General features: G+C 45.1%; 1 protein-coding gene across 1 annotated transcript; it reads right to left on the bottom strand.

Annotated features, from left to right (window-relative positions):
- Positions 1 to 12,557: 12,557 nt before the first annotated feature.
- On the bottom strand, positions 12,558 to 13,481 carry LOC136587368 (olfactory receptor 10A7-like). Its single transcript, XM_066585938.1, has one exon. It carries the CDS (start codon positions 13,479 to 13,481, stop codon positions 12,558 to 12,560), a length of 924 nt encoding a protein of 307 aa, XP_066442035.1.
- Positions 13,482 to 14,131: the final 650 nt, after the last annotated feature.

The raw sequence follows: 14,131 nt of genomic DNA, 5'->3' as shown, positions 1-14,131 counted from the left end.
CTACAGGTCCGAGCAGCAGAACCTAACACCAGTATTCAGGCTGTGATGAATGTAAAATGTGTGATGCAGATATTGACTGGAGATAAAAATATCTATCCCCCTATGCATAAGATTTTAATGACCACTCAAAGTAGGATGTCAATTTCAGTCGCATTTTTTTTTTTTAATTTCTATGCCTTTGTATATATCAGTATCAGTTTTTACTGAAACTGTGATTTTAATTATTCAGAATAAGCAGTTATAAACATTGCCTCTCCAGGCATTCCAGCTCACACTGGCTGGCAACGCCCCGTAGCATATTATTCAACATGCCTTCACCCTGTTGCTTGTGGTGGGCCCTCTTGTGTTAGAAACGCTAACTGCAGCTAAGAGTGGCAAAAAAAAAAGTTCTAAAATGAGCTTTGAATTTACATTTATCCCCGTGGTGTCTCAGTTTACACTGTCATAGATTTTCGCTCAGACTGTTCTCCACAGAATGTCACTTCTACCTACAGTGCACCCTGCTCATGCCACTTAACCTGTCAGGATTGCAACGCCTTCAGTCCCGCTACCTTGCTGCCTCTGGAAAAAGGAGGGAAGTGGGAATAATCACTTGATGTTTTTTTCTTTCAGCTTGATACACATGACTTTGCACCTGCTAATGGCCCAGGAAACAGGGGATTCATTCATGTTGATAAATCATTAGATAACCCTGATTTTGCACGTTTTGTGGATGGATCGAGGTATGGTCAAGAAGGAAGGTTTTATACAGGTTATGTTGTGCTCTCCTTACATAATGGGGTCAAAGCCGAACCTCTTCCATCTTGCATTTCAGCCTGATAAGCCAAATTGCGAGCTCTGGAAGAAGCATGCAAGCATGCTCACAAGAACACGGCTAACGTCTACACAGATTCACCCTATGCTTATAGCATTGCTCATGACTACGGCCTATCTGGAGAGTGAGGTCATTCTTGGGGAAAAAAACAGAGAAAGTGTACAGGCACTGATGGAAGCCCTATTGCTGTCCGAGAGAGTGGCCTGAAAATGCAACAAAAGGCCACTCCAATGATGGCACAAAATAGGCAACCGTAAATCCCCCCACTGACCAGGCTGTAAAGACAGCCACATAGAAGCCCAGACTTGATCCTCCAGGTGTTGGGGCAGTACAGGTACCCCTCAGAAATCACCCCCAGTGGATTATGGCTTGTTAATTCAGTTACAAAAGCAGGCAACCAAAGGGGGAAAAAGGATCAATGAGAACCAGCAAGAGGGGCAGAGAGACACCTGGAGATAAATTGATGGTATACAACAAGCTTTGTCTTCCACAGGACCCTATACTGTCATGGCTCCGGCCTCCTATGGAAATACACACCTGTCACAAACAGCTTTGACAGATATCGTTGCTAGTCACTAGTCTGCACCAGGATTTAGCATCATGGCAGCTACACACACACAGGGCTGCCTGATTTGTGCACAGAACAACATGGGTAGGTCTGTATAGGCTCCCATGCAGTACACCCCTCGTCTCAACTACCCATTCCATGGTCTTCAAATAGACTACTTTCAACTGCCAAGGGTGGGCAGGTATGAGTTTGTTCTGGTCTACCTAGACCCATTCTCAGGGTAGCCAGTCTGGCCTACCCACCCACAAATGCCACCACCAAAAACTGATATCTGAGGTAGTGTACAGGTACTGAGCACCACAGACAACTGAGAGTGACCAAGGAACTCCCTCCACTGAAGTTATACAGAAAGTAATGAAAGTGTTGGGGATAGAATTGGCCTTTTATGCTCTGTACTATCCACAAAGCAGTGGTAGAGCAGAGAGTTTAAATGGTACCTTAGAAATCTAGAAGGCCATGGCAGAGCTCAATAGACCATGGACCGAGGGCACCCCCCCGGTACACCTGACAGAATAGGACTCAGCGCATATGGGGTATTTTTTGGGTCAGCCCCAAGGTTAAGATTGTATTTACCACGTGTTAGTGCACTCACAAAATGCTTAACTAATGTATATTCTCAAGTGTTTGCTTCCCTTCCAGATCCTGACAGCTTAGAAGGAACTCATTCTGTGAAACTAGGAGATTGGGTGGTTACCAAAAGACACGTCCGAAAAACTCTAGAACCCAGACTTGACAGTCCATAACAAGTGTTCCTGACCACTGCTACAGATGTTCAGCTGGAAGGACAAATCCAATTGGCTACATGCATCTCATTGCAAGAGAGTCTTCCCCCCATGTTGAACATATGCTTTCTCCTCGGTTGTTCAATCTCTGTTATTCTTTTTCACAGCTATGGTTCCAGAACTAAGGCTCTGAAGGGTCTAACTAGCCTCTTTAAATAACTAGCAGCAAATTCTGGGATCTCCAAACCTTTTGATGACTGGTGGACTAATACTTTCGGCAGATAGAGCCACCAGATTCATCTTTTGCTAGAACATTAGTGACTATTCTTACTGATATTGCTATTATTGACTGCATTATTCTGTGCCTTCGGGGATTTTTTCCCGAAGGCTATTGACAAAGATGTCCCTGTTATATATGATAATGCTTTGCCTTTGACTACTGACTCTAAGGCTGAATCTACTTTCAATCAGCCCTCTCTTCTTGCATTGCCTTCCTATGATGCTTTTTCCTTATGCATGTTATGGGAACGTCGGTCGGGGAATCCGGGAAAGTAGTGTAGGAATACCGCCACTTGCTACTAGGGCATTTGTAAGTACCTGGCTGGACATTCGCCTGACTGCTATAAGAAACAAAAAGGAGGGACTGTTGTAGTAATAATAATAAATGTGTTTCTTAAATCAGCTTGGGCAAACACGTGTGTGTGTGTGTGTATATATATACTCTTATATCCACCTTCATAGGAAATAGCTAGCAGTTAAACATGTGTACAGCATCAGAATGTGTTAGAATCATGTATCTACCTCCCACACATGATTCTCACAGAGCAGTTGTGTATTCTGATTGGATGAGCTACTCCCTTACAGATTAGATTATACCTTCTGCAAATTCTTTCACTTTTGATACTTTACTAATATGTGAATTACCATATTATTGTATTAACCAATCCTGTATGAGCACAATAACTCTTTTTGTATACTCCTATTTTGTGATGTAATTTTCGTCATTAAAGCGATTGTATTCCTATTAGAGATGAGCGAGCACACTTGTCCGAATTTGATGCTCGTTCGAGTATTAGGGTACTCGAGATGCTCGTTACTCGAGTCGAACACCACGCGGTACTCGAGTCAATCGCATTTCCTTCCCTGCATGTTTAGCCCCATTTTCTAGCCAATAGACATGCGGGGAAGGCATTACCACTTCCTGCTGTGACGTGCCAGCCCTCCTCCCCCCCCCCCCCCACAGTAGTGAGTGGCTGGGCGGATCAGGTGACCGCCGAGTACTTAAACTGGTCCCACCTGCGGCTCGCCTCAGACGTATGCTGGCAGAGGTTAAGAGGTTAGGGGTTAGTGCTGCTGCTGATATAGGGACAGTGTTAGTGTAGGTCCTGTCTTCAAGAACCCCAATGGTCCTTCTTAGGGCTACATCTGACCGTGTGCATTACTGTTGTGGCTGGCTGGGAGCAGTAGTGCATCAATTTTTGTATTACGCATCTAGGCCTGTTCCCAGCCTTTCAGTAATAGCGTTCTCAGCCTGCAGTGCCGTAAAACCAGCTCTCACCGTGAAAGTGCACTCTGACATTTCCTAGCCTACTGCAAATAACAGTGAGACCTGAACAGCGCTCCGAGGGTTAAATAGAAAATGACTCATCCGACGTTACCTGGGCCATACTGGAAGGCACTGGTACGTCACGGTCCAGGAAAGTATACAATTACAGACAATCACTGGATAGTTCAGTATGATCCAAGCCTCAGATATGGTTGAAATTAAATAAGGATTGCATTGGTTAATTAGAACATCCTCAGGAAAGCGGCATGGTATGATTCCAGAAATGAAAAATTTTATAGCCAGCTCTCACCGTGAAACTGCACTAACATTTCATAGCCTACTGAAAACTACTTTAGTTATACCGTTCTGTGTCTGCAGTGCATTAGACAGAAGTCTCACCGCTAGACAGTACTGTACTATTTCCTGGGCCACTGCAAAGTATTTCAGCTCTGCTGCTGTGCAGAGCGTCTCACAATACCATTTCCTTGGTGGGGTTGAGATAGCCGCAGTTACCAGCACTATCCACTGGCTTTAGAGTCTTCTCCCACTCCATACAGCCTCTATTATCTACAAGTCTCTGTGAGCAGTAAATTACCCCTAGGTATCAGCGCAAGACAGCGGGTTAATTTTTTCAAGTAACAGCATAGATCCTCCACTATCTACAAGTCTCTGTGTGCGGTGAATTAGGGCCCAGTTGTCAGTGCTGTACATTGGGGTAATTTATTTGGGCCCTGCTCTATTCTTAATCCGCCATGATGAGGAATAGGGGTAAGGGTCGAGGACGTGGACATCCAAGTGAGGGTGTGGGCACAGGCCAAGTTCCTGGGCGTGGTGAATCACAGGCGGCTGCTGTGGGAGAGGAGAGAGGCAAGTTTCTGGGCTCCCCAGCTTCATATCACAATTTACGGGTCTGCGTGGTAGACCTTTATTGCAAGCAGAGCAGTGCGAGCAGGTCCTGTCGTGGATGGCAGAAAATGTGTTCAGCAATGTATCGACCACCCAGTCTTCTACACAGTCCACTACTCCCGGCCTAGAGACAGCAACTCTGAATCCTCTGGCTGCTCCTCCTTCCTTCCAGCCACCTCACTCCATAAAAATGACATTTTCTGAGCAGGCAGACTCCCAGGAACTGTTCTTGGGTCCCTACCATGAGTGGAAAAAAACGGTTACTCTCTCACCTGAGGAGTTTGTCGTGACTGATGCTCAAGCTTTCGAAAGTTCCCGGAGTCCGGGTGATGAGGCTGGGGACTTCCGGCAACAGTCTCCAGAGCTTTCTGTGGATGAGGATGATGAGACACAGCTGTCTGTCAGTGAGGTAGTAGTAAGGGCAGTAAATCCAAGGGAGGAGCGCATAGAGGATTTGGAGGAAGAGCAGCTGGACGATGAGGTGACTGACCCCACCTGGTTTGCTAAGCCTACTGAGGACAGGGCTTCAGAGGGGGAGGCAAGTGCAGCAGCAGGGTAGGTTAGAAGAGGCAGTGGAGTGGCCAGGGGTAGAGGCAGGGCCAGAGTGAAGAATCCCCCAACTGTTTCCCAAAGCACCCCCTCGTGGCAAGCCTCCTTGCAGAGGGCCAGGTCTTCAAAGGTGTGGATGTTTTTAGTGAGAGCACTGACAACTAACGAACAGTGGTGTGCAACCTGTGTCGCACCAAGATCAGCCGGAGAGCCCCCACTACCAGCCTCCCCACCACCAGCATGCGCAGGGATATGATGGCCAAGCACCCCACAAGGTGGGACGAAGGCCATTCACCACCTGCGGGTCACATCACTGCCTCTTCCCTTGTGCCCCAACCTGCCACACAGATCCAATATCACTCCCAGGACAGAGGCACGAGCGCCTCCCGGCCTGCACCCACAATCTCACCTCCACCGTCCTCCACTCCATCCAGCAATGTCTCTCAGCGCAGCGCTCAGCTGTCGCTAACACAAGCATTGGAGCAAAAGCACAAATACACCGCCACCCACCCGCTTGCACAAGCTTTAAACGTGCACATTGCCAAATTAATCAGCCTGGAGATGCTGCCGTACAGGCTTGTGGAAACGGAGGCTTTCAAAAACATGATGGCGGTGGCGGTCCAGTGCTACTCGGTCCCCAGTCGCCACTATTTTTCCCGGTGTGCCATCTCAGCCCTACACCAGCACTTCTCCCGCAACATAAATCGTGCCCTCACCAACGCAGTTACTGGGAAGGTCCACTTAACCACGGACACGTGGACAAGTACTGGCAGGCAGGGCCAGTATATCTCCCTGACGGCACATTAAGTGAACTTGGTGGAGGCGGGGACCAAGTCAGAGCCTGGGACCGCTCACGTCCTACCCACACCCAGAATAGCGGGTTCTACCTTGGTGCTGATATCTGCAGCGTTTTATGCCATCTCCTTTAAACAGCGGTGGGCAAGTGTCAGCAAGCCGTGCTGAAACTAATCAGCTTAGGTGACAAGAGGCACACGGGCCCCGAGCTGCTGCAGGGTCTGACAGAGCAGACCAACCTTTGGCTTTCTCCGCTGAGCCTCCAACCGGGCATGGCCGTAACCTGGTGGCCGCTCGGCAGTCTCACACACGTGCTATGCCTGGCCCATGTCTTCAATCTGGTGGTTTAGCAGTTTCTGAAAAACCACTCCCAATTGTCTGACCTGCTCGGCAAGGTGCGCCGCGTCTGCGCACATTTCCGCAAGTCCACCACGGATGCTGCCACCCTGAGGGCCCTGCAACGTCGGTTTCAGCTACCAGAGCACCGACTGCTGTGTGATGTGCCCACACGCTGGAATTCTATGCTGCACATGCCAGGCTGTATGAGCAGCATAAAGCAATAGTGGAATACCAGCTCCAATATGGGCGGCGGAGTGGTAGTCAGCCTCCACAATTCTTTGCTGCGGAGTAGGCATGGATGGCAGATATCTGCCAGGTCCTCGTAAACTTTGAGGAGTCTACCCAGATGGTGAGCGGCGATGCGGCAATCATTAGCATTACCATCCCGCTGCTTTGCCTGCTGAGAAGTTCACTGCTATGCATAAAGGCTGACGCTTTGTGGTTGGAACAGGAGATGGGGGATAACAGTATGTCACTTGATAGCCGAACCACCCTCATGTCTATATCTCAGCGCATTTTGGAGGAGGAGGAGTGGGAAGAGACAGCTGGCCACACTGCAGAGGGTACCCAGGTTGCTTGCCTCTCATCTGTTCAGTGTGTATGGGCTGAAGAGGAGGAGGATCCTGAAAGTCATCTTCCTAGTGAGGACAGTGATGTGTTGCGTACTGGGACCCTGGCAAACATGGCTGACTTCACGTTAGGCTGCCTTTCCCGTGACCCTCGCATTAGACGCATTCTGGCCAACACGAATTACTGGGTGTACACCCTTCTTGACCCACGGTATAAGGAGAGCCTTTCCACTCTCATTCCCGAAGAGGAAAGGGGTACGAGAGTGATGCAATACCACAGGGCCCTGGTGAAAAAAGTGATGCTAAAGTTCCCATCTGACAGCGCTAGTGGCAGGAGATGCAGTTCAGAGGGCCAAGTAGCAGGGAAGGAGCGGACATCAGGCAGCATGTCAGCGCACTCTCCAAGGCCTTTGCCAGCTTTATGGCTCCCCAGCAAGATTGTGTCACCACTCCCCAGTCAAGGCTGAGTCGGAGGGAGCACTGTAAAAAGATGGTGAGGGAGTACATAGCTGATCGTACCACCATCCTCCGTGATGCCTCTGCTCCATACAAGTATTGGGTGTCAAAGATAGACACGTGGCACGAACTTGCGCTGTACGCCCTGGAAGTGCTGGCCTGCCCTGCCGCTAGCATCTTGTCAGAGAGGGTGTTTAGTGCAGCTGGGGGAATCATCATGGATAAGCGTACCCGCCTGTCAACTGCCAGTGCCGACATGCTTACATTCATAAACATGAACAAAGGCTGGATTTCCCCAGACACTCTTCTCCACTGGCGAAAATAAGTGGAACCTAATGATTCTTTTCGTTGCAAGAGGAGAAAAATGCATCCTCTATCACCACAAAAAAAGGGGGAATTAGCTTTGTCAATCACTCTCGGATATTATTACTCCTCCTCCTCCTACTCCCCCTCCTAAAACAGCATGTCATCACGCTGAACTGCCAATTTTTCTGTGGCTCAAAAGGCTCTTTTTAAAAGTTTTTTACAATTTTTCAAAGTTTCAAAAGTATTGATACTTTAACAGAAACCAATTTTTTTCACAGGGCTGCCTTCAGGCTCTTTTACAATCTAAGCAACAGCGAGCTTTATCTTTAAAAAATGTTTATGGGTTTCACCTGCCCTAGCGGTTAAGCAATTTTTCAGGGGTGCACTTGTACTCTCGGTACACCAATTTTTCTGGCCCTCGCCTATACTGTTATCTAACTAATTTTTCCGGCGTTCGCCTACACTCTTGGTGACCAAATTTTTTTTCAGGGGTTCGCCTATACTCTTGGTACAGAAAACGCTACAAGGGTCTGCTTATACTTTTGCTACAGAAATGTTACTAGGGTCCGCCTATGTAGTTTTTACTGAATGGTTTGAGGGATTCGCCTATACTCTTGCTACAGAAATGTTACTAGGGTCCGCCTATGCAGTTTCTACTGAATGGTTTGAGGGGTCACCTATACTTTTGCTACAGAAATGTTACTGGGGTCTGCCTATGTAGTTTCTACTGAATGGTTTGAGGGATTTGCCTATACTCTTGCTACAGAAATGTTACTGGGGTCCGCCTATGTAGTTTCTACTGAATGGTTTGAGGGATTTGCCTATACTCTTGCTACAGAAATGTTACTAGGGTCCGCCTATGCAGTTTCTACTGAATGGTTTGAGGGATTCGCCTATACTTTTGCTACAGAAATGTTACTGGGGTCTCCCTATACTTTTGCTACAGAATTGTTACTGGGGTCCGCCTATACTCTTGCTATAGAAATGTTACTGGTAGAGATGAGCGAGCGTACTCGGAAAAGCACTACTCGCTCGAGTAATTTGCTTTATCCGAGTATCGCTGTGCTCATCTCTAGTTACTGGGGTTCGCCTATACTTTTGCTACAGAAATGTTACTGGAGTCTCCCTATACTTTTGCTACAGAAATGTTACTGGGTTCTCCCTATACTTTTGCTACAGAAATGTTACTGGGGTCCGCCTATACTCTTGCTATAGAAATGTTACTGGGATCCACCTATACTCTTGCTACAGAAATGTTACAGTGGTCCGCCTATGCGGTTTCTACTGAATGGTTTGAGGCGTTCGCCTATACTTTTACTACAGAAATGTTACTGGGGTCTCCCTATACACTTGCTACAGAAATGTTACAGGGGTCCGCCTATACTTTTGCTACAGAAATGTTACTGGGGTCCGCCTATGCAGTTTCTACTGAATGGTTTGAGGGGTTCGCCTATACTTTTGCTACAGAAATGTTACTGTGGTCTCCCTATACTTTTGCAACAGAAATGTTACTGGGGTCCGTCTATACTCTTGCTATAGAAATGTTACTGGGGTCTGCCTACAATCTTGCTGGTTTGGGCCAAACAAAAGGAGCGTTACTGCATTAATGAGATGCTCACAGCTGCACTAGCATCCGAGTCCGCTTTATGCCCATGATTAATGAGGGTGTGAGCCGAGGCCGAGGTCCTTTGCAGGGTGAAACTGCCATGTTTGGGCGCTCTGATTTCTTTATGTGTAATACTTTCCTTGGGTTCCAAGGGCTCGCCTATACTGTGGGTGCACAAAGACTTCCCATTGCGGTGTTTTACCTGTCTGGCACAAATACATAAGTGCGCACCCATGTACGTGCAAAAACTCGCGTGAATGCAGGTCCATGCATTGTTTTCAATGGAGTTATGGCTGCTGCCGGCGGCTCTATTGAAAACAATGGTCTGCCGGCACCCCTGCATTCTTTTTCAGGGAAGGGCTTAACATCTAAAATTTAAAAAAAATAAAAAATATACTTCCCTGTCGTGACCCCCGCGGGGATGAAGAACACATCTGCCGAATGCAGCAGATGTTTCCTTCATTCCTGCTAGTTAAAAGAATTCTCTGTTGCTACATCTGCCACTTCTGTGACAGATGCAGCAGAGGAATTCTTCAATTCTCTACCGCAGCTGTCACACATATCAGCTGCAGTAGAAGATTCTGCTGCCGGCAATTGATTTCAGAGAAGGGCTTTAAATATAAGCCCTTCCCTGAAAATCAAGTAAAAGTGGTTTAAAAAAAAAAACAAAAAAAACAGATACTCACCTTGCTTCAGCTGCCGGGGCTCAGCAGCGTCTTCTCCTGCTGTCCCCTGCACTGTGATGCTGATCTATCAGCAGGCGAGGATTTAAAATGTGTTCTTCATCCCCACAGGGGTCACGGCAGTGGCGGACAGGTAAGTATATTTATTTATTTTTTTTTTTTTTTTTTACACTAAAATGTTTGTTTTTCAGGGAAGGGCTTATATGTAAAGCCCTTCCCTGAAAAACAATGCAGGGGTGCCGGCAGACCATCGTTTTCAATGGAGCCGCTGGCAGCAACCGTGGCTCCATTGAAAACAATTTGTGCATTCCCTATGGTGCACGCATGTCCTATCTTTGCAGGTACACGCCTGTAAAGCACGGATATGTGAACACACCATAGAGAATGCATTGTTGCAAATAGAAGTGTGTTTTTGCACAAAAACACGCTTGTGTGAAGCCACCCTTAGTGTAGATATGTTGTATTTGTTTTTTACCAAAAGTGGTGCTGGGCATTATGGTCAAACATCTTCATTTTGGTCCTTTCTGTACAATGGACATTGTTCCAAGAATCTTGTGGTTTCTTCAGATGCAACTTTGCAAACTTTAGCCATGCTGCCATGTTATTTTATTTTTATGGTTGAAGTCTACAAATCAGTTACAATTACTTAAAACAATATACACTGTATAACATAGCGTATTTGAAAAGATAGTTCACAGAGTTCAGGATATTATCATCATACCTGTGAAGGGCTAAATGGCACCTGGATGGGTTGAAAACTTAATTTGGTCTACCAATTGCTGAAATGCGTTTTGCGTGTGGGTTGTGGTTGATGAGCCAAACCAAATTCCACAGATTTTATAGAATTTTTCTGGGCACTTTCTATTTTTGTATACTATTTTTTCATATGGGAGAATAGAATTGACTACATTATGCCATTGGGGGAGCGTCCAGAGTTTCCTATCCATCCAGCACAATGCTACAGGCTTATGGGCCAGAAACAGCACCTCACCAAGAAAAATGTGGGTATGGAATTGCCACTGCTGTTCATCCAGCATGTCTAGCACACATGCAGTGGGGTTTAGTGAAAGTGGTACCCCCAATAGTTGTCACAGGAAGTCTGTAACCTCTGTCAAGAAGGAGTATATCATCGGGCAGCTCCACATCAAATGGTTAAAATTAGCATTGGGTGTCTGACATTGATCACATTGCATATTAGGTATTCTATTCATCTTAAAGAGTCTGCTTGGTGTCAAATAACATTGATGTATAATGTGTAGTTGAATCAGTATGTTGTTAGCTGCTGGCGAGACTGAAGTATAGTAGGACATTGCAGTATTCCACTCCTTTTCAGAGAGCGAGGGGATTATTTCTCAACATTTGTCCGAGACACCCAGCTCTATGAGTGAAATTTTAGCTTTAATGAGGTGCGTATACATATTTATGAGATTAACTCCCTAGGTCCCTGTGTGTGCAAAACTCCTATCAAGGGATAGATGGAAAGAGATTGATGTGACTCTAATAATTGGGCGTTGAGTGTATGTCTTAGCTGAAGGTATCTGTAAAAGCTGGTTCTAGGGATCTGGTAAAGCTACTGCACCTGCTTTGAGGAGGCCAAAACTTAATGTATACATGTTCCAAAGAGGTGACTCCAAGATCTACCCAGAACTGCTTGTCTGGGAGGTTCAGCAAGGGTGGGGGTGCACTATTACCCCATAAGGGAGTTTCCAAGGGAATTCCTTCATACCCAGTGATCTGTTTACAAATCTGCCAGACTCTAGAGGCCAATCGGTGTATTGGGAGCAGCAGTCTAGTATGCAGGTCTTTTTTTCCAGCCCAGTTTCCAGTCTAGTTTCTTGTGTGAAGCCACCCTAACATTGCATACCCATTGTCAAGCATGGTGATGAGGGGTGATGATTTGAACTTGTTTTGAAACCACAGGACCTGAGCACTATGCAGTCATTGAGTCAAATATGAACTTCTCTGTATACCAAAGTATTCAAAATTTAAATGTGAGGCCATTTATTGAAAAGTTAAAGCTTGGACGAAACAGCGGCATGCAACAGGACAATAATCCCAAGCACACCAGCAAATCTACATCAAAATAACTGAGAATGAAAAAAATGAAGGTATAGCAATGGCCCAGTCAAAGTTCAGGCCTCAACCCAAGTGTGACTTTAAGGGAGCTGCACATAAAAAAATGCCGACAAACCTCAAAGAACTAAAGCAACATTGTAAATATGAGTGGCCCAGAATTCCTACAGAATGATGTGAGTAATTGATAAAGTCATACAGCAAATGATTACTTCAAGTTATTGCTGATAAAAGTGGTTTCAAAAGGTTTCATTTTTTCACTAACTGCTTCTGCATTTTGGCCTAGCTTTGTTAAATAAATAAATAAATAATGACACAATGTAAACTGCCATGTGTTAATGTTCATCAAAGATTGTATTTGTCTAATTTTAAGGCCTCCTTAAGAACAATATTTTTTATCATGTCTCGATATGTGAGACCATAGCATTCAAAGCAGGTGTATTTAGCTTACAATATTCAGAATGCAAAGCCTGACCCCCTCCCCCTGTCTCCTTCTTTCAGAATTCAGTAAGAGCAGGAGCCTGGAGGAGTTGGGGTATGCATGGACCGTACACTGGGTGACAACAGCAGCTGCGTGAGTGATAAACTTTGTGCTGCACCCACCACTGGCAGGCAAAAATTTTTGTCATTGAGTAAGCAATTTTCTAAATGCTATCTTTATGTCTTTGTTTCTCAAGCTATAAATTATAGGGTTAAACAAGGGGGTAAGTAGAATATGTAACAGGGAAATAATTTTATTAATAATCAAGGACTGTCCTACAGATGGGATCATGTATTTTGCTGTTAAAGTCCCATAGAATGATCCTACAACAATAAGATGAGAACTGCAGGTCGAAAAGGCTTTTTGTTTGCCAGTTGTAGATGGTATCTTAACTATGGTGAGGAAGATATACACATAGGTTATAATGATAAAACCACAAGGAAGGATAAATAGTGGCATAGAAAACAGAATTCCCTCCATTTCTACGAGAGAAGTGTCTGAGCAAGAAAGCTGCTGAAGAGGAAAAAGGTCACAGTAGAAATGGTCAATGATATTGTCGTGGCAAAAATTAAAGTTTGATATAGGTAAGACTCCTGAAAGATTAAGAGTAAAACCCAGCAACCATGGCCATAGTGAAAGATAGATCTGGTGGTTGAAATCCATGATACTAGAATATCTTAGAGGGTTGCAGATGGCCAAGTACCGATCATAGGACATCACTGAAAGAAGAAAACATTCAGTAATTGTTGTACCGCTGTAGAAATAAAATTGGGTGATGCAGCCAATAAATGTTATTATTCTCTTTCCTAGTAGAATAGCACTGAGCATGTTGGGAACAATGTTCATGGAAATAAGAAGGTCAGAAAAGGAAAGATGACAAAGGAAGTAATACATGGGGGACTGGAGCTGGACATTGGTGGAAACCAGGATGATGATAAGAAGGTTTCCCATAATTGTAAAAAGAAAGATAATCAAGAAAAGAATGAAGAACACAATACGGAAGCTGTGAAGGTTTCCGAAACCCAATAGAATGAATTCCATCACTCTTGTTTGGTTCATTGAAAACATACAAATCTATAGGCAATCAGTCTGGAATATAAAAGTGATATTCATTCTAAACACAGTGAAGTCATAGTAGTTTAGGCGGGCTGAAAAATTGTGTTACATCCCATGACCACTTTTTAAGAACACCTTTTTAGTATAAAAGGTACTTTACTGGACTGGTGATATGCAGGCTGTTGATGGTACATGATCCCATTGTTATGTCCAGGGAACCAACTTGCGTTGATGTCTACTTAGTAACCTGGAGCTTATCCTTATCCTACTCTAATTAGAAGATGGGTAGACTGTTGCCACTGAAGGCACTGTACATGATCCGCAACTAGACTTTAAATCTCTCTCCTTAAGGCCATTTTGTATAGATAATTCAACATAACGGTTTTGTGCATCATTCTTTGTAATACAACTGTTTGTCAAAAAACTCCAGCACCTAGAAGTAGTTGTTGTTTTTCTGCAAAACTCAGCATGCAGTTGCATCTCAGGCAGATATGCAAATGATTAGCGTTGTAATGTGATTAGATGAATGGTCTTGTTACCTGAGGCCCTAAAAGTTATTTCACCCTTGCCATATAAAAATGCACTCTGAAGCTCTTTGTATGTAGCGGAGCTCTTTTTCCACTTCAGTATAGCTTGTTGATCACTAGACATGCCTTCATGAT

This window comes from Eleutherodactylus coqui, chromosome 13, assembly GCF_035609145.1.
Source record: "Eleutherodactylus coqui strain aEleCoq1 chromosome 13, aEleCoq1.hap1, whole genome shotgun sequence".
In the NCBI taxonomy this organism is placed as follows: Eukaryota; Metazoa; Chordata; class Amphibia; order Anura; family Eleutherodactylidae; genus Eleutherodactylus; species Eleutherodactylus coqui.
Note: the sequence above shows the minus strand (reverse complement) of the source record. Positions and strands in the feature narration are given on the sequence as shown.

Bases quoted from the DNA above. Each gene is read 5' to 3' on its own strand.
- LOC136587368 (XM_066585938.1), bottom strand. From the start codon at position 13,481: ATGTTTTCAATGAACCAAACAAGAGTGATGGAATTCATTCTATTGGGT.